The following is a 22,294-nucleotide window of genomic DNA, read 5'->3' as shown; positions in this document are numbered from 1 at the left end:
AGCTGCGAGAAGATCTGATGCATTTACACTAACTTGTAAGCATGTTATAGGAGGGATTAACTCCATTAGCCAATAGGATAGTGCCAAATTTTTATCCTGGATCCGGGATTTTTAGAAGCCTGGGGTGACCTTCGCTCCCATACTCTTGACATCAGAGTTGGTGTGCAGGCTGGTTCAGGATTTACCGATACCTATCATAAGACCATGTTGCTGGTGCCAAGTTTTAACCTGGATCGGGGTTCTTGTGTAGTGGAAGTCGGGTGACCTTTGCTTACAAACTCTGACATTGGAGTTGCTGTGCAGGCTGGTTCAGGATCTTGCTGATACCCATCTTCAGTCCATGCTTCTGGTTTAGGTGGACTGGAAGGAGATGTGTCTGGTCTATTTTCTTTTCCTGTTTTTTTTTTATCCTTTCTCTTCTATTTGAATTTGCTGTTTCCTATTGCTTGCTGAGGTTCTGATCCATTTTAGTAAAGAACAAGGGAAAGAAGTCATGAATGAGATGGACTGTGGTTGGTCCATACCTAGATCCAGTGGTGAGCTGTGAATATTTTAACAATGGGCTCGCAGTTTTTCCGACTTTCTACCGAGTAAATTTGATCTGTCACGGAAATGACTTCATCCGCGGCTTCTACTAGAGGCACTTCGCACGGTCGCACTACTAGTAGGTGATTAGAGTGCATGATGCATTTTTCGTGACTGGTATGATATCTTGAGTCAGTGGCGGATTTAGAGGGGGGTGGACAGGTGCGACTTATTACCCTCTTAACCATGCGTATAAGTGAATGTAAAACATTCCTAGGTCTATATATATATAAAAAAAAAACTAAAAAACCTGGTCGTCATGCTTCACCTTACGATGATAACTGGATATGACAGTGTCTGGAGTTCTAACTTTTTAGAATTTTTGAATACTATGATGTCGCGATCATGCTTCCTGAAGTTACTACTGCAGTAAGTATGATTGCAACAATACAAATATTTGTCAACAATTTCTTTTTTCGTCTCGCATTTTCGTTACATTCCATTGTTAGGTGTCCCTAACAGCTGCTTATGTTGCTTCAACTACAAGATCGGTATATCAATCGGTGCTATTTTACAGAGCTATTTAGATACGTTGCACTCGCAAGTATACATCTCTTACTTTAGTTATCATAAATCCATTGTATCTTGTCTTCCAGAAATTATGAAAATCTGTGAATGATCAATAAAATAATTACAATAAGAAAGCTCTTTTATTTTGTAATCGATATATACAAATCAAAATACCTAAAAGAAACACGAAGGATATTTCGCACAAACCATCTACTGCGTGTGCTCGACACATGCGCAACTTTTTTATTCGTCCGATTTTTATAATGGATACCAGTAGCGTAGCTACCCTTTTTCAGGCCCAGAGGCAAAGAGCATGTTCAGGCCCCTACTTAATTAATGAAAATTGCAAAAACAGGAGTCAGCCAAAGATGCCGGACCCCTAAAGGGCCGGGCCCGGAGGCAATTGCCTTGCCTGCCTACATGGTAAGCTATGCCACTGATGGATACATTTTTTTCATGATAAAATTTTAATACTGAGAATAAAACATAACAGGAAATATTTCCCATATCACAAATAACATAAAAACTATCACAATATAAAAACAAATATTACATAAAAAACAAACACTAGAAAAAGTACACAAAAATCACAGATTATATGAAAAAAAAATATTTCACAAATATTCAAGAAAAAATTATTTTAAAAATTACCAATTTACTTCTTTATTAATACTTGTTGTCAATCTTCTGCTTTGCTCAATAGCTGAGCAATGATTACAGAGGAATGATTTGACGTAACGATCCAGATCAAATTGAAGCAATGGTTTTCCATTTAGATGTATGGTCATCATAATCTGCAATGTGTTTATTTGTAACAATATTATTCATTACGCTGAAAGCTCACTCAGCTTCAGCACTGCTAATCGCAATGGTTTCAAAGATATTTTCTGGCTTTCTTAATTGAAAAGGTAATTTCACTCGATTTTAAAGATAAAACTGTCTTTGACAAAATCACTAAAATCATTAATTTTTATTTCATATTTTATCAGAAAACAAATTTCTTATTCGGTTTTCACCCTCTTGCCACCGAGACGAAAGTTCTTTCACATTCCACAATTTCAGTAGCATATGTTTAAAATTTCATTCAATGGTATCGTTATTTTCTTTATTTAATTTAAAATTGCCCTGTTGCATTAATAACTTATCATTTAAGGATAACACAATGCATTTAATAACTTGTCCGGAGGTAATTTTTTTACTTTCGATTTTGATTCCTTCAAATTCTTTCCACTTCAACATGTTCTCAATTTTAGCTTCTGACTTTTTCAAATTAGCAATAGCACTGATAATTCTAATAATTAATTTATATGCTTTTACCATTGCGATTCTGTAAAGCTTCTGAAAGGTAAGAGAACTCCTACAGGATGTCGATCATTACTGCTAAATTGTTAAGAAATTCCAAATTTAAAGGTCGATTTAATAATCCAGAATATTTAACTTCTGATTCAAAATGTTTGCACAAAGTGGGAATTCCTCCAACCCACAATTGCCGTCCGCAAGCTAAAAGCTGATTATCGTGGCCCAAACACACGACTGATCTTTATAGTTTCCACATCAAGTGGTCCTTGAGGTTGTCACAGACATTCTCTCAGATATGCCAGACAAGCTGTACTTGCTACCTGGGAGTCTAAAACGTTGATGGAACTGATTTTCGGGTGACACTCAAGTCAAGTGAGCCCAATTTCGGCGAAGTCCGGACGGTCTGTGACAGCCAAATCCTCTGCTTGCACCTTCACAATGGTGGGACTGTTAGTAATCCTGGGTATAACCTCCATGCACAAGTACATGGTGGGTGACCACCCAGGTGTGAACCAACGTAAGCAGGGGTCGAGGTGTGGCGCCCACACCACATGGAGAAACGCCACCCCTCTATGTTACAAGGCAGTACTAGGTGGTAAATGACTCATCAACCGGTGAAATACCACCACTTTGCTTATTGGAGGCTTGAAATGGTGGAACCCATGTTTAGTCTCTAGAGCTAAGTTCTGGTCAACCCTACCTATCTCTTCCATCATGCAGTATGATTGATGACTTTTGATGTTATGATGAACGTCGTGGCTAGATCCAATATTCCTTACATTTCGAGGGTACAGCTCTAAAACGGTGTTCGCAGGCCGGCCGCTAGTTAGTACACTGGACTGAACCTATCGGTAAGTCTCTAGGAAGCTTCCGGATCAGCTAGTGTATAATCTTGCTACCTCTACTCTGCCAGATAGTGACTGGAGGGAGTCCGAGTAATGTGTATGCGGGGAGCATTGCCGAGGCCACGTTATGTTAAGGATCTGGGTATATTCTTACCACATGTACGCCATATCCAAAAATTTCATACTTCATACAGCATGTCCCACCTACTTTTTCTTACTATTGAATACACCATGAATTGTCAAACTAATAGAGCAAGCTTATCTGCGAAAAGATCTAAACCTCCCAAGGACTTCCTAATTCATTTCACAAATATATGTGGTCTCAATTCTAATCTCAACGATGTCCATTTCCACTTGCAGTCTGCCAAACCCCATGTACTTTTTCTGACAGAATCTCAGTTATCGGTTGATTCAACTACTGCTCATCTCAGTTGCCCAAATTATTCGCTGTATGATTCCTTTCGCCTCAAAGGTGGTCCTTGTGCATATGTCCGTTCTGATATTCCCTGTCAGACACTTGGCAATTTGGAATCGCCTCTCTTTGATCTTCTCTGGCTTAAAATCTCTCTACCTCATTGTGTCAAATTCATCTGTTGTCTCTACCGTTCTCCCAACTCCACTAATCACTTGGAGCTCTTTGACTTCCTCTCTTTGCAACTTGACTTTCTCCAGTCCAACTTTCTTAACAGTGAGGTAATTTTCCTTGGTGATATTAATGTTCACAACTCCAGCTGGCTTCCGTTTTCTAGTCACACCGACCCAGATGGTCGAGATGCTGAGGCTTTTGCAATTTACTAATGACCTTGCACAGATTGTTGATTTACCTAAAAGACTACCAGACAATCCTAATCATACAGCCAATACGCTTGATCTTTTTTTCACAAACAACCATTCTAAGTACACGGCCGAAGTGAGAGGTCCTTTAGGCACTTCAGATCACAACTTGGTGATTGTCTCTTCTCCAATGGAACCTTTATCTCATGGCTATTCCCAACCACGTGTTGTTTGGCATTACAAGAATGCAAAATGGGATGACCTGCGAGACTTCGTTTCTTCTTTTCCTTGGTCGGATTACTGTTTCAAAACTTCTGATGTCAACGTTTCCTCAGATCGTGTCAGTGAAATTATTCTTGCAGGAATGGAATCCCTTATCCCACACTCCACTTTAAAATCTCGTCCTTTATCTCAACCTTGGTTTTCCAATAAATGTGCTAAGGCTGTCCAAGAGAAGAATGTTGCATATCGTAATTGGCTTGTTTCTAATTCTTCAGTTTCATTTCCTGCTTACACCAAAGCTCGCAACAGTTGTAAAGCAGTTATTAATCAGTCCAAACTAGAGTTTGAACAGGCTAAGAGTAGAAAACTTGCTTCTTGCCCTAATGGTAGCCGAGCATTCTGGTCTCTTGCCAAAGCTATTGGCCACAACTTTTGCCCATCTTTGTTCCCACCTCTGTCCAAACCAGATGGTTCTGTTGCCACTTCAGCCAAGGATAAAGTTGACCTGCTAGCATCCCATTTTTTTTCCAGCTCATGTATTAATGATCTTGGTAAAACACCTCCCACCATTCCCAACACGCTCCATTCAATGCCTCCTGTGGTCTTCCGTCAAAAGGATATCAGAAGGATTTTGATGAATCTTGATGCTAAGAAAGCTCCAGGTCCCGATGGTATTTCTCCACTTGTTCTCAAAACCTGTGCTCCTGAACTTACTCCTGTTTTTGCCGCCTTTTTTCACTTTCTTATTCCAAAGGTGTTTTTCCTTCTGCTTGGAAATTTGCTCATATCCAGCCAGTTCCTAAAAAGGGTGACAAATCCCTCCCATCCAATTATCGTCCCATTGCAATTACTTCTACTCTTTCTAAAGTAATGGAGAAATCAATTAACCGCCAACTCTTAAACTACCTAGAAACCTTCCGTCTGATCAACGATCACCAGTATGGATTCTGTCAGTGTCGATCCACTGGAGATATTCTGGCTTATGTTATCCATTTATGGACTAATTCAATGGAAAGGTTCGGTGAAACACAAGTAGTTGCTCTTGACATCTCAAAGGCTTTTGATCGTGTTTGGCATAAAGGTCTTCTAAACAAGCTTCCATCTTATGGTTCGCCAACTGTTTTTAGTAATCGGTGGTTATCCAGTTTTCTCTCTGATTGCTCACTGAAGGTGATGGTAGATGGCTCTCTGTCTTCTAACTTCTCCACTAATGCTGGTGTCCCCCAAGGTTCAGTTCTTTCCCCCACTCTTTTCCTCTTGTATATTAATGACCTTCTTCCATTGACTGGAAATCCTATCCATAGTTTTGCCGATGATAGCACATTGCATTCAACTTTCCATTTTGAGAAACCTTGTCCTGATCAATCAGCTTCAACTTCTAGAAAATCTGCTACCATTTCCTTAAATGCCGATCTTCAGTCAACAAATATCTTCTTAACCTCAAACCCAAGCACGGTATTAAGTACTATAGGTTCTAATATCTCTCCTGTTTGGGGTTCACATAAAAAAAAAAAAAAAAAAAAAAAGTTCTTTAGCAATCATCCTTAATTTGCACTAGTTTTTTGGAGATTGGTGATATAGTTTTTTTTTTAATTATTGCCTGTATGCCATTATATTTTAGAACATTTTCTACACAGTGAAAGGCTCGACAACGTTTCAAAATCTGCCAACATTTCATCTTCGTAAAGTTTATATATCTTAGTTGCCTCAATCCCCCCCCCTCTACATTTCTACTATCACTAGTTCTTTGAATACGATGCAAAATGTGGGAATCACACACATATTCAGTTACTGTGACCATGTAAACATAGACAGAAGAAATTAACTGGAAGGTGTGGATCACTCACTTCACTAAAAAACATATGCCTGTTTGTCCAAGTAAAGGAGAACCACAACTATTATCCATGTCGGAATCTTCTTAATCCTCTGACTGACTATAGAAAGCATACTGACTAGCGCGACTTCTCAATATGTGACTGCGAAGGTTTTACGGACACCACTAACACTGTGAAACAGTAATCCCTTTCACCCTTAATTCGCACTTTCTAATTATCTAAATTGCCTAAAGGCCAGAGGTGAGAACAATTCATACAAAGTTGTCTCTCCTAATCCGTTTGTTACATGGAAATTTTCTTCGTTCAACAGAAACTATTTTAAATGTAATTACCAAGGGAGAATAAAAAAAATTCGCTATAAAGAAGTTCGTTAAACAGAGATCCGACTAATTAAATCAAAAATGAAGCAATTTTAAAATGCTGGGAATGGCCCCCCTCGCCCCACCGTAGTTTCGGCTCAGGATATTCAATAATTGCATTCAGGATTTCATTTGTAAAATAAATGATCGTCTCAACAATGGGCTCGCAAATTTAAAAAAAAAATAACAATGGACTCTCTCGCGAGCCCACTATAGCTCACCACTGCCTAGATCCAATATAGTTAGAGAAGGACACGATGTGGTCATTTTCCATTAAGGTTATTATTATATTAAAACAACTCATACCACATGAAAAAAATTAATACTATGGTTTATTAGGCTGTTTGCCTACATTACTATACATTAATATTAGCATTAGTAGAGGCATTTGATGCAAGAAAGCAAGCTTATGCAGCATCAACCAAAAAAAAATAAATAAATAAATAAAATAAAATAAATAAATGAAAAATAACCACTTCCACTTCACCCCCTCTGTTCGTTCGAAATACCTGTCCAGCTGAGCCTTAAACTTGTTTAGGCTGTCAACTTCCATGACAAGGGATGGAAGTCTGTTCCACCAACCAACCAACCACCCGCTGACTAAAGGCAAATTTCCGCACTTCTATCCTACATCTGTCTTTCCTCAATTTGAATTTAAGCCCTCTCAGGTGATTATTCTGAGCAAGAGGAAGAATCCCATCAGCATTGAGCATGCTCAAACCATTCAAGGCTTTATACACCCCTATCAGATCACCTCGCTGGTGCCTAGTCTCCAGACACTGTAATTTGCAAAACTTAAGCCTTTCTTTGTAAGAGCACTCCTTTGTTCCATTCACTAATCTTGTTGCCCTTCTCTGTACTCGTTCCAGCAGCTCTACAACCTTCTTGAAATGAGGCCTCCAGACCTGTATACAGTACTCTAGGTGTGGCCTGACCATTGCCTTATACAAGGGAATAATCACCTCCTTATCCCTGCTAGAAAAATTCCTGTATATCATTGACAATACACCATGAGCTACTCTTGCAGCCCGTCTGCACTGCTCAGAGAACTTCATATCTGCCTGCACAACCACTCCCAGGTCCCTTTCATTCTCTACCACTGTCAGTGTAGTACCACAGAGTTGATACTTTGCTCTGGGGTTGCTGTTTCCCATATGTAGTACTTTACATTTGTCAATGTTAAACTTCATTTGCCACCTCTCAGCCCTTTTGCTCAACCTTTCCATATCCTGTTGCAGCAGCATAGTGTCAGTAGTGTCCTTGACAACCCTGCCAACCTTTGTATCGTCTGCAAACTTGGACATTAAGCTTGATATACCATCATCAATATCATTTATAAATACAGAAAACAGTAATGGACCCAATACTGAACCCTGAGGGACTCCACTAATAACATTAGTCCACGATGAGCAGTGTCCATTCATTACCACTCTCTATCTTCTCCCTCTCAACCACCCCTTTATCCATAGCAGCAATTTGCCTCCAATGCCACATTGCTCCAATTTGTGCAGCAGTCTTCCATGTGCAACAGTATCAAAAGCCTTTCTAAGATCCAAGTATATAATATCAAAGTTATTCCCTGCATCCAGTTATTTTTTGACTGCATCATAGTATCCAATAAAATTGGTCAGGCAAGACTTCCTTAACAATACCATGCTGTGTCCGAGCTATAACTGAAGTCTTGTCTAGATGATCCTGCAGTGCTTCTTTAACCAGTGCCTCCATTAATTTTCCTGGAACAGAAGTTAAACTCACAGGTCTATAATTACTTGTGTCAGCCTTTGATCCTCCTTTGTGAATTGGGGTCACATTTGCACATCTCCAGTCTGTGGGTACCTCCCCTGAGTCCAAGGAAGCTCTCATAATTATGGCTAAGGATTTGCTTACTTCCCTTGCTGCCTCCTTTAATAAAACTGGATAGATCACATCCACCCCAGGTGCCTTTATTGTGTTTATCTTCAACAATTTCTCCTCCACTTTACTCTCAGTTATTACAAGATTCTCTAGCTTACTGTCAGAGTTGAATACACCTCTGGCATTCCCCTCGCTGAATAACTCCTCATGTGTGAATGTCAATGCAAAATATTCATTTAAAATTGTATGACATTTCGGGTATCTTACCGATACCCATCATCAGACAAAGCTGTTTTGGGAGGAACAAAAAATAGGAAGAATTACAAATTTGAATATTTTAAAATATTTTACAATTTACGGTTACAATATTACTATTACAATTACCAATGTTATAATTACAATTTAAAAATTATGGTTTTAAAATATTAAATTTTAAGTTCCAATTACAATATCACTTTACAACCGCAATTTGTAAATTGTAATATTTTATAATTTAATTAATTTAATACATTACAACCATAATTTGTAAATTGTAATTATAATACAGTCGATTCCGGTTATTTGGGACACATCGGGACTAGTGCATTTTGGCCCGATTAAGCGGCTGCCCCAATTATCCAAAGTTTCACGTAAATAGTTAAAAATACAACTAACCCCCGCTTTACAATTGGTTCACTGTACAATCAAATCACGTTACGATGGACTCACCATAGTAAAGTACCGTTCACTATACGATGTGTAGTAAGCGCCGGTCATTGTGATCACATTTGCGAATTGAATTTTAATTCTATTAAACAGCGATTCTAATTAGCAAAAATAGGAGGAATATTATCCACAGGCTATAAAAGTAAAGATATATTAAGCACAAATTTACCCTTTATTACCTTACCAATTAAAAAATTAAATGATACGTGAAATTCAGAAGAATATACATGATAATCGGAATAATTAATACATACTGTAATGTTGACATTTCTGTTGATTCTACATTTGTGGGTGGGGGGTTAAAATTTAAAACAGTAAAAAGATAACCAAACAATAACAAAGAAAACGGCACACACAAATTGCAAGTAACACGATACGTACAAGTGAGAACGGAGTAACAAATTACGAAGCTTTAAAAATAGGAATGATTGAAGATTCCATGAAGTGTAAACACATTTCACCATAATAACCCACAGAATTCCAGCTGTCGGTATTATCGCAAATTCAATAAGATCGAGTTTACTATCAGTTTATGATAGAGTTCACTAACAGAAAAGCCCAATAAACAGGTGACTGCTAATTGTTTTTATTGTTTTATGGTTGTGACCTCCAGAAATCTGACCGAACTACGTGGTACGGTTGGTGACAATCATAGGGTAATCTTCAGTGCTGCAGTCTCTTGCCCCGATTAAACGGCATGTTGTCCCAATTAAGTGACGTAAACCCTGGCTATTTTCTCAATTGGGTTCTGTTTTTTAAGATTTGCACCAAATAAATGGCTGCCCCGATTAACTGGTGGCCCAAATAATCGGAATTCACTGTATTGATAATTGTAATATTCTAAAATATTCAAATTTGTAACTCTTTCTATTTTTTGTTCCCCAACAGCTTTTAGTAAGATACCTGAAACATCATATTAATGGAGGCGAACAGCCTGTAAAACTATAGTATTAATTTTCACGTGGTATAAGAGTGGTTTTAATATAATAATAACCTTAACGGAAAACAACCATGTAGCGTCTTTCCCTAACTATATTGTACGCAAGAGATGCCATGCAACATGTGCATATAATAGGTTTAATTCAATTCCTGAAGTTTTCATAACTGTACAATAATTACTACAGATCACTGGAATTTTCACTTGAGAAATCAGAGAAAATACTTTCAAAAACAGTATTAGGAGTTTCAGCAATGTGGCTGGAGTAAATGAAGAGTACAAATTTCTGAAATACTGTCTGGGGTCTCCTTGACCCCATGTGACAGGCTTGGAGTTAAAGCCTTAAACACTTCAATCAGGTTTGTTGTTGTTGTTATTTGGTTTTTAGGAGCATTAGCAACTAAGGCCATATTGCTCCGGGATATGTGGTGGTCATTCCCTGACCTTTCCGCATCTTCCGTATTTGGTGGTGACGGGCTCAAACCTCGGTCTAATCAAGAAGCGTGTGCTACGCACTGCTGCTCCTTCCCACCTGGCTACGGAGGCGCCACTTCAATCAGGTCTGCCAGTTTCTGGATGCAGCAATTGGCAGAACTGAAGTCTTCCTTGATAAGAGTACTTTTATAGTGTCCCTGATTAACTTTGTTGCTCTTCTCTGCATCTGTTCCAACCGATCCACATCCCTCCGAAAATGAGGTTTCCACACATATATGCAACACTCAAGGTGAAGACTAACCACTGCTCCATGCAACACAATAATCAACTTCTTTTTCCTTTTAGATCATGGAATATAAATGCTCTAAGGGAAATGGTTAAGCAAATTATCCTGGAAGTTACAAAATATTTATTTATATGATAAATCACAAAAGATGGATGACAAAATAGATGGCAAAACAGTTGACAGATCTTACAGATTATTATGGCAAGTTAGATTATCATGTTGACACTCGCAAATGAGAACTATAAGTAGATATATATGTAACAGTACTGTGGATTGAATAATTAGCATTAGCAGAGGCATATGATGCAAGAAAGCAAGCTTATGCAGCATCAGCCAAAAAAAAAAAAAAAAAAAAAAAACATTTCCACTTCATCCCTCCGTTCATTCGAAATACCTGTCCAGCTGAGTCTTAAATTTATTTAGGCTATCAACTTCCAGAACAAGGGATGGAAGTCTGTTCCACCAACCAACTACCCCCACTGGCTAAAGGCAAATTTCCACACATCTATCCTACTTCTGTCTTTCCTCAATCTGAATTTATGCCCTCTCAGGTGATTATTCTGAGCAAGAGGAAGAATCCCATAGGCATTGAGCATGCTCAAACCATTCAAGGCTTTATACACCTCTATCAGATGACCTCGCCGGTGCCTAGTCTCCAGACACTGCAATCTGCAGAACTTAAGCCTTTCTTCGTAAGAGCAACACTTTGTTCCATCCACTAATCTTGTTGCCCTTCTCTGTACTCGTTCCAGCAGTTCTACATCCTTCTTGAAATGAGGCCTCCAGACCTGTATACAGTACTCAAGGTGTGGCCTGACCATTGCCTTATACAAGGGAAAAATCACCTCCTTATCCCTGCTAGAGAAATTCCTGTATATCATTGAAAAGACACCATGAGCTACTCTTGCAGCTCGTCTACACTGCTCAGAGAGCTTCATATCTGCCAGCACAATTACCCAAAGGTCCTTTTCATTCTCTACCACTGTCAGTGTAGTACCACAGAGTTGATACATTGCTCTGGGGTTGCTGTTTCCCATAAGTAGTACTTTATATTTGTCAATGTTAAACTTCATTTACCACCTCTCGGCACATCTGCTCAACCTTTCCAGATCCTCTTGCAGCAGCATAGCATCAGTAGTGTCCTTAACAACCCTGCCAACCTTTGTATCGTCTGCAAACTTGGACATTAAGCTTGATATACCATCATCAATATTATTTATAAATACAGAAAACAATAATGGACCCAACACTGAACCCTGAGAGACTCCACTAATAGCATTAGTCCACGATGAGCAGTTTCCATTGATTACCACTCTCTGTCTTCTCCCCCTCAACCACCCCTTTATCCATAGCAGCAATTTGCCTCCAATGCCACTGCTCCAATTTGTGCAGCAGTCTTCCATGTGCAACAGTATCAAAAGCCTTTCTAAGATCCAAGTATATAATATCAAAGTTATTCCCTGCATCCAGTTCTTTTGTGACTGCATCATAGTATCCAATCAAATTGGTCAGGCAAGACCTTCCCTTAACAAAACCATGCTGCATCCGAGCTATAACTGAAGTCTTGTCTAGATGATCCTGCAGTGCTTCTTTAACCAGTGCCTCCATTAATTTTTCTGGAACAGAAGTTAAACTCACAGGTCTATAATTGCTTGTGTCAGCCTTTGATCCACCTTTGTGAATTGGGGTCACATTTGCACATCTCCAGTCTGTGGGTACCTCCCCTGAGTCCAAGGAAGCTCTCATAATTATGGCTAAGGGTTTGCTTACTTAGCCATAATAAAAGCCAAAGTATTAGAAATCACTCAAAAAAAGGTCTAATAGGGATAAAGTTTTTCACATATTTTAATGCAAAAAAAAAAAGGATAAAAAGGCAACTAATCATACTGATCCCCTCAGATCTGCAATGGTGAAACCACAGACAATCCTCCTGGTATTACAGATGAATTGAACTAGAATTTTGCATTTTATAGCTCAAAGCACATTTGAACAAGAGGAAAACAGAGCAAGATTATGATACAATTAGTAGTACAATGATTTGTGAAGAGAACTTCTTGCTTGCCATATAAATTAACAAATCAAACTCATTAAGTTCTAAAGTCAAAAAGCATTTAGATACTGGAAACAACTTCAATATCATATATTGAGATTTTAGCAAAATTTTTGATTCAGTTCGTGAGAGGTTACTGTTCAAATTGGAGTATGCTGGGATTGTTTCCACCCAATTAAAAAATTACCCGGAAATTGGCATTTAATAGAATTCACCATATAGTGCAAGGAAATCAGTCTTTTGCTGCACTGGCAAAAAAAAAAAAAAAATAGATAAGAAAACACAAATTATATGCTTCCATCCTCAAACAGGTAAGTATCCAGTTGACCTCTCAATTTATTCAAACTGTAAAAAAAAAAAAAAAAAGGGGGGGGATATTTAATAAGCAAGTCCCATGGTGAACTGCTGAATTATCAGTATTAAGGAGGGAAGTATTTGCAGCTATGAAAACTTATCAGAGGTATAAGAGGTTTTGGAAGGGGGGATACATGAGGCTGATCATTTCAAAGAAGTATATAAAATAAAAAAAAGGATATATAGAAAAAAAAATTTATGACAGTAAAATTAAGGTTTGGAGGGATTTAGTTTTAACTGCAGGTAATAAATGACCCATGGGGGGGTCTTATTTATAAGATTATGACAAATAAGTTAGCTAGTAATAATATTTTTAAAAATGTGGAGACAGTTGATTGGTATACCACTATTAATGTGGTCACTGGTAGGCTGTTTCCTATTGATGACATTGAAAATTATACTCAGGAATAGGCTAGGATTAGACTGGATAACTTGTCTTATAGTGGCCCTGAAGATGATTCTTTATTTACTTATAATGATTTGAAAATTGTGACTACAGAACTTAATGTTAATAAATGTCCTGGTCCTGACTTGGTGGAAAACAGTGTAATACTAAAATTTTTAGACCTATATCCTGTGATAATGCTAAATATGTATAACAAGTGTTATTTAGATGGTGTCTTTCCTGGCTTTTGAAAGTTAGTATTGTTCAAGTTATTAAAGAAACCTGGGAAAAGATTACATGACTCTCGGGGATATAGGCCAATTTCTCTTTTGGTCAAGTTCTATGAAATATTATTGTGTTTAAAATTAAGCTCATTGCCATATGAAAGGAATTTTAAGTTTGTAAAACAATTTGGTTTCTTCAAAGGTTTTTCTGCAGTAGATGTTATAAGAGATTTGATAACACATATTGAACAGTCTTCACATAAATATGAATTAGTCATATTTTGTTGACTTTGAAGGGGCCTTTGACAGTGTCTGGTTTCCAAGTATTTTTTATGCATTAAGATCTTTATAATGCACAAATTTGTTGTATAGAGTAATTTATAATTACTTGGAAACAGATAGATAATGTTGATGGCCTAGCATAAAGTTTTCAAAAAAATGATATCTAGAGGTTGTCCACAAGGCTCAGTGTTAGGTCCTATCTTTTGGAATTTAGTGTTACATCAATGGTTGTTTCCAAGCAATGGTTACCATTCAGGAATGTGTTTATAAGGTTGCCTATGCAGATGAACTCAGAGTGTATATCTGGTAAATCTAAGAGAATATTGGAAAATAGAGCTGAACTTGTTCTATCCAGTTTAGTCAAGTGGGCTTGCCAGCATAAGCTGATGGCATCCCAATCAAAGACAATTATGATGTTATTTAGGAGAAAATTAGATTTAAATAGACAAACTAAGGTTTTATTACAGGAGAAGCAAATTCTAATGGTGACACATTAGAATTACTCACTCAGAGACTGGGATTTAAAAAAGCGTGCTTTAACATTATATTATAAGGCATTTTTTCTGCCTATTGTTTCATATGGTTCGGATATTTGGTATAAAAGATTGGACAATTAAATTCAGAAATAAACTTTTGTTTATATAACGATTAATGTTGTTAACGATTTGTAGAACAGTATCAACTAATACCTTACAAGTAATTGCTGGGCATCTACTTTTGGATTATTATATTATCTACATAGCATGTTGCTACCATCTTAAGAAGGGAATTCTATTCACTTATTTAAATTTATTAAGTGATTTTGCAGATCAAAGTGTTGTTATTAAAAAAGATGTTATGAAAGAACTTGTATCCTTATGGCAAGACTGTTGGAATACTAGCGAAACTGGCAATGTGACAAGGCTATTTATTCCTAATGTTCAATTTATGTTTAACAACAAAAAGTGTAGTTGGTTTTATCCAGATATGGAGTTATCTTATATACCAACAGGTCATGGTTCTTTGAATAATAAACTGTTTAAATTTGGATTGGTGACAAATCCTAATTTTTGTGTGGTGCTGGGGAAACATGGCTCCATGTCTTGCATGATTGCTATTTATATTCAGAATATAGACACAATTTAAGGAGGTCATACGAGAACTAAGAGCTGGTAATGAACATAAACTTTTCCTATTATATATATTTTAGTGCCTTACAGGAATTTAATTGCAAGGTTTTTAGTAAAAGAAGGTATTTATATACCTTGATATTTTATGAATGAACTATATACTCTGTACTCTTTTTTTTTTTTTTATTTGTTGGCATCTTAATTTTCATACATACAACCCCACTAAGTGTATAATTTAGTTGTGGGTTGCTATTCCCAAAGTGTAAGGCCTTGCATTTAGCAGCATTAAAACATAGCTGCCACTTGGTAGGGCATTAAAACATAGCTGCCACTTCTCTGACCATCTTTGAAGTCTGTTCAAGTCATCCTGAAGAAGCACTGCTTGGCACCGATCACTAATGACTCTGCCAATCTTTACATCATCTGCAAATTTTTACATCACACTTTCTATTCCTTCATCAATGTCATTTATAAAAATGAGAAACAACAGTGGTACAAGAACAGATCCATGAGAGACCCCACTCCTCACATTATGCCAATCTGAAGAATATCCATTAATCACAATCCTCTGCCTTCTGCCCTGCAGCCACCCAGCAATCTATCTTACCAGTAATCACAACCTGTTCAAGCTTATACAGTAACTTTTCATGAGGGACCAAGTCAAATGCCTTCCTAAAATCCAAACAAACTATGTCAAAATTATTCCCAAAATCCAGCTCATGAGTAACAGTGTCAAAATAGCCTTCTAAGTTAATTAAGCATGATATACCATTAACAAAGCCATGTTGCGTGCCCTTCAGAATGCCATATCTATCTAAATGTCCCTGGATTGCACTCTTAATTGCTGCCTCTAAGGTTTTTCCTACCAGTGAACTCAGACTAAACTGTCTATAGTTACCAACTTTACTCTTAGAACTACTTTTGTGTATTAGCAATATATTGGCATTTCTCCAATCCAAAGGAATCTCCCAAGTCCAAAGATGCCCTCATAATTAACCTCAATGGTTAATTGACCATTCAATACCTACACTCCCTAGCTCTGCAGTGTATATGCTGCATTCAGGGAGAAATTTCTTAGATATAGTAGTGTCCAGAAAGACCGCAGTAGATCCTACATGATTCCAACTTCAAGCTGCTGATGTAAGGCAAGAAGTAAGAATGTTCAGCTTGGTGTGCTGAATAGAACTGCAGGTAGCCAGATGATGGAGAATTTGACTTTACTCAGTTCTCATGGAAAAAGTTGCATGACAGGATGGAAGGGATGCTTTGGTGATTGGACAACCCTGTCTGAGGTATGCACATCAGCCAGAAATAGTTTCTGGCTGATGTGCATACCTGAGACACACAGTCTAGCTAAGATCATATAAGTGCATGGTAGATGCATAGTAAGGTGCATCAATTTGCACCCCAATGTCCAGTGGTTGAGGCAAATGGCTTTATGCAGTTGTTTTTCAATAACCCTCATATTGCATGATTGAGAAAATATGCTAAAGTCATAGATGGCACTGTTTACAGTTAAAGGAAGTTGTTCTGTGATGGAATTTACTCTGATGGCAAAAAGCATAACATTTAATACTGATCCTTGAGATACTTCTTCCTCTTGGCAAAAGGGACAAGAGAGTGAAGATCTTACACAAACATGTAAAAGGTATTTAAGATCAACAGTGATCACAAAACAGTGTTCAGGTGCTATATCGAAGATGGAAAAGCTATTAATAATATGGATGGAAAATCAGATTCAGAAGCAAGTGCCCCTGAATCCAATGGCCATTCAAGCAAAAGCAAGAAGTATTTATGATGGATATTAAAGGAAAAATATGGCAAAGCCCAAGCCAAGTTCATGGCAAGCAATGAGGTTCAAGCGTCGTGCTGGTTTCCAAACCATTAAAGTATGCGGTGACGTCGCCAGTGCTGATTCTGCAGCTACAGAGAAATTTTGTGATGAGTTGGAAATAACCCCCTTCTAAATCTCAACAGCCCTCAACTTCTGCAGCAGCATGCTTATCAGCTGGAGAGTTAATTCTGGCAATGATGCTCGAAAGGTAAAACTTGCTGACGTTATGCCTGTCCCCTCTCTCTTCTTTTTAATTTTATAATTTTGAAATTTTTGTAATTTTTCCTGTGCATGAGATTAAAAAAATTGAATAAATAATTCTATTTACATGTTCATCAAACATTTCTTTTTTGCTTCAATCAAATTTGTGAGTGCTGCATAAGCATTTAGGGAAATTCTGACAAGTAGAGTTATGCGGAATGCAACCCATACATAAGTCGGGGAGTGGCTGTACTGAGAAGGTAAAACTTGCTGACGTTATGCCTGTCCCCTCTCTCTTCTTTTTAATTTTATAATTTTGAAATTTTTGTAATTTTTCCTGTGCATGAGATTAAAAAAATTGAATAAATAATTCTATTTACATGTTCATCAAACATTTCTTTTTTGCTTCAATCAAATTCAATCAAATTTGTGAGTGCTGCATAAGCATTTAGGGAAATTCTGACAAGTAGAGTTATGCGGAATGCAACCCATACGTAAGTCGGGGAGTGGCTGTACTGAGTTATGCAAAGCCATTAGAAAGAGACTCAGAGAGGACATAAGAAGATTTAACACAAGAAATGTAGAACAAGCATTAAGGGAAAATAAAGGACTTAAATAAGCAGTCATGAGCAGTAATAGTGATGGTGTACTTATAAACAGTAGAGCCGACCAGGCTAGCCAGGTAGGTAAAGTGCCTGCCTGGCAACCCAAAGGTCGTGGGTTCAATTCCCGCCTTGGGCTTGGATCACAGTAAAATGCAAAAAAACTTTGGGAGGCGCATTATGGCCATAGAAGCTGATGCGCAAACAACTAACAAGGAAAAAAATAATAATAATAAATAAACAGTAGAGAAGACATAATTCAAAATAGCAGAAGATTACTATAAAGAGCAAGGGAATGATGCCAGCAGTAAGGAAGATGGATCACAAATTTGCGACACATACAACATACCCGATATCCTTCCTGATGAGATAAAACGTGCATTGAAGAAAATGAAGAATCAAAAAGCCCTGCGTGAAGGTGAAGATACTGTAGAGTTGTTAAAATTGGGAGGAAGAGACATGACACAGACTGGCAAGACTCTTCACAAAATACATTAAGAAATGTGTGACCCCTAAGGAGTGGAATAATGCAGTCATAATTTTGCTGCATAAGAAAGGAGACAAATTGGAAATTATAGACCACTTAGCTTGTTGTCCCATATCTATAATTTGTTCACAAGGGTCATCACTAACAGATTAGAAAAAGTATTTGATGAGAATCAACTGAAAGAGCAAGCTGGCTTTAGAACAGGATTCTCAACTATGGATTACCTTCACATAATATCACAGCTAATGGAGAAAGCAAATGAATATAAAACACTATTATGCCTGGCATTTGTGGATTATGAAAAGGCATTTGACTCCATACAACATAAGGCAATGTTTCGGGCATTGGAAAGACAAGGCATAGACACCCCATACATTATAATTTTGAAGGAAATATATGAGAATGCTACCTTTTTATTATACTAGATGAAGACAGTAGCAATTTAAAAATCAGTTATGCAGAGATAGTAAGGATTTTGGACTAAAGATGAATATGGCTAAAACAAAAGTAATGACGAACAAGTATGCCACAGAAAGGGATATAATCATTGAAAAGGTGGATTCATATACCTATCTTGGATAATTCATTAGCTGTAACAATGATAAATGGCTGGAAGTCAAGAGAAAAAATAAATTTTGGATGGATAGCATTCAGAAAATATAGTCACATACTGAGGAGAAATATCCGAATTTATCTGAAACGTAAAATAATGAACCAATGTATATGCCCCACCATGACTTATGGGAGTGAAACTTGGGCACTCACCAAAATAATGGAAAAGAAACACATGGATTAGGCAGCAAACACAAGTAAAGGACATCCTTATCAAAACTAAAGAACTGAAATGGACTTGGGCGAGACACAGCTTGAAGACATGATGACAGATGGACTAAGAAAAAAACAGAATGGTACCCAAGAGGAGCTAAAAGAAAACCTGGAAGACAACAACGGAGATGGACAGATGAAATTCAAGAATTTATGGGTAGTAAATGGATGGCCACTGCACAAAACAGAAGGAACTGGAAAGCTGCTGGAAAGGCCTTCATCCTGCAGTGGACTGAAAATGGCTGATGATGATGATGATTGCTTATAATCCACCTTACTTGGCTTATTACCATTAATTTTTGATTCACTTCTGTTTAGCTAATCTTAGTATTAATAGTGACAAATGATATAAAGAAGCAAGCTGATACAGCATCAGCCAAAAAACCCAACCCTTCTAATAATTCTTCTAGTTTTCTTCCTTAATTTTCTCAAATTACCCACTTCCACAACACCGAATGGAATTTTATTCTGATAATCATTTTGATGGCTGAAAGAAAATTTCCACACATCTGTTGTGCAGCCAATCTCTCAGGAGTGGGTATTGTCTGAGCAAGATCAAGAATGTTATCAACCTTCAGCTTAATCAATCCATTCAAAGCCTTAAACATCTCAATCAGATCTCCTTTGATTTGTGCGTGCCTAGTTTCTAGATGCCTCAATTTGCAGAAGAGAGCCTTTCTTGGATTAGCAAGGGGAACAAAAGGATTAGCAAGGGGAACAAAAGGATTCCCCTTGTTCCCCTTGGATTAGCAAGGGGAACAAGGGGAACCATTTTCCCTTGCTAATCTTTGCTGCCTTTCTCAGCACAGTCTCCAACAGATCCACATTCTTCCTAAAATGAGGCTACCAGACCTGTATGCAATACTCAACATACAGTCTACCCATAACCTTATTTAATTTGATAATCACCTCTTATTCCTACTGACACAATTCCTGTATATCATTGACAAAAGTCTCATGAGCTATCCTAGTACCTGTGTGCACTTTTCTGAAAACTTCATGCCTGATCATACAATTCTTTCTCCATTACCATCAGTGTGGTACCACACAGTTGGTATTTTATTCTGAGATTTCTGCTACCCATGTGCAATACCTTGCATTGGTCAATGTTAAACTTCAATTGTCACTTCTCATCCCAGTAAAGATTCAGTAAATGTTAAAAAATTTAATATATAATAAAAATTAATATTTAATAATAACTCATTGAATAAAATTAATTTTATGATGATGTTAATAACCATAAAAAGTTAATGTTAATCTCAATGATTAATGTTAATAACGTCCTCCTGCAACCACGCACTTATTCCATCATACTTATCAGAGATCAAATCATTTCTAGAAGTCTTCTTCTTCTGAGAATGCTTTTAGGCAGTCCATTGTCTTTGACTAGAGTTCTTGAATAGACTCAAACTGTTTTACTTTCATGTTCTGCTTTAATTCTGGAACAGCCAAAAGTTGCATGGTGCCAAATTAGGAAAATACAGTGGGTGCTAATGGAAATAGGTAAACACAAGATGTTAAGCACGTTACTGTGTTAGCTGATTGTGTGTATGTTCTGTTCCATTAAACATGCACTAAATAAACATAGACTTGGAGTTGATTTATTCAATGCAATGTTTAACTGCAGGCAAATATTCAACGCAATGGCAGTTTTTGTTCATCAAAAATTGCTGAATGGAAAGTGATGTGGAACATGGTGCATTGACATAGTAAAGGAGCCAACAATTTTGTCATCATTCAGGTTGTTTACAGTGGACTGCATCTCTAAATTGTTCTAAAACTATTTGGTAGCAGTAAAATTGTGATAAATTCTTTTGCCCCCCCCCCCCAGGCAAAAGAATCCAATCAGCATGACCTTCATGCAATTTTTACTACGCAGCTTCTTTTGGCTTTGGTGACAATGTTGGTTTTCACTGGAAACTTTAAACCTTGGTCTCTGGATCATATCCATACACCTAAGGCTCAATGCCTGTTATAATTTCTGTTAAAAATATGACCGAATCTTCACATAAATCAGATTAAATGAGAATGCGATGCTTTTACTGATCTTGAGGGAGAATGTGTGGAACAAACTCTGCACTCACTCACTCACTTCATGCTCAAATCCAGTCAAAATGCAGAGTCAGCTGTCAATCCAATCAAAATATGGTGTGGATTTTGTTAAATTTCTGATCATTGGGATGTTGATGAGCAATCCAATTCATCTTCAAGCAAAAACTTTCCTACACAAGACATTTGAAACCAATTATATATATATATATATTTTTTTTTTTTTTTTTTTTTTCATTATAGCATCATCTCCATACACTGTAACAAGCATTTCATATGCTTCAATGGTTGGCTTTCCAAGTTTACCACAAAATTTAATGTTTGCATGTTGTTCAATTTGATCATTTTCAATACAAGCAAGGAATGAGAAAAATAAATGTTCACTCAACTGGCACATATCAAGCTAAAACTCAGTGTGTGCATATTCAAAAGATGTTGCTGTAACCTTCATTCAATATTAGTTTAGATACTGCTTTGCATTCAAGAATTATAAAATCATTCATCACATTTAAGAATAAAATTTGTATGCTATATAACGAAAGCCTAAGCATAAATAGAAAACCAATGCACTATATATGATCAATTAAGTTAAAAATTTACTAATGTACAAGTTAGTGCATTTGCATCATTTCTGTACATAGCCAACTACATAAGTAGTTATAAATTGGCATCATTAAGTATATCTCATATTGTGAATACCTTCACAATGAGTTGCCATGATATTGCACTACCTCGAATAAGTAACGCTTCACCATAGGAGAAGACTATTGTTACTTATTCTCAGCAGATACCATCACCCATGTGGCATCGTTTCAGAGCTTATTGGCTCCTCATGAGTGGGTGGGCAGGTACCCTGGTATTGCAATAAGCTCCAAAACAGTGCCGTATGGGTGATGGTATCTGAGATATGAGATATACTTAATGATGCCAATTTATAAGTAATTATGTAGTTTTCTGTGTACAGAAATGATGCAAATGCACTAACTGGTACATTAGTTAAACTATTTACATAGCCTGAGGCTCTAAGCCCTAAACTATACTGTTAAAAATTTACTTGTTGATCACATTAATGAATCCATGTAAAATAACTATTCAAAATTAGCCAACTTACTGTAGTACATGTTTCCTAATTGCAGCTGCCCATCCACCCATCCTTGATTTGCAGCCAATGAAAAGTATTTGAAGGCTTTGGTATAATCCTTTATAATGAAATGAAAAATTACTGAAGCCAAATCATAAATGAGTT

At 37.1% G+C, this 22,294-nt stretch overlaps 1 protein-coding gene across 4 annotated transcripts in view; it reads right to left on the bottom strand.

Annotated features, from left to right (window-relative positions):
- The window catches only part of LOC150088403 (protein sel-1 homolog 1-like), a 378,494-nt gene that overhangs the window by 128,038 nt on the left and 228,162 nt on the right, over positions 1–22,294 (bottom strand). For all 4 annotated transcript variants that reach the window (XM_090369493.1, XM_090369492.1, XM_090369494.1 and 1 more), the window contains exon 13: positions 22,160–22,247. In XM_090369493.1, the coding sequence (XP_090225619.1) occupies positions 22,160–22,247 (88 nt within the window). The remainder of the gene's footprint in view (positions 1–22,159; positions 22,248–22,294) is intronic.

This window comes from Mastigoproctus giganteus, chromosome 3 (assembly GCF_048544385.1).
Source record: "Mastigoproctus giganteus isolate SK-2022 chromosome 3, ASM4854438v1, whole genome shotgun sequence".
NCBI classification, from domain to species: Eukaryota; Metazoa; Arthropoda; class Arachnida; order Uropygi; family Thelyphonidae; genus Mastigoproctus; species Mastigoproctus giganteus.
The sequence above is the reverse complement of the archived record's forward strand: the minus strand, read 5'-3'. Positions and strand labels throughout refer to the sequence as shown.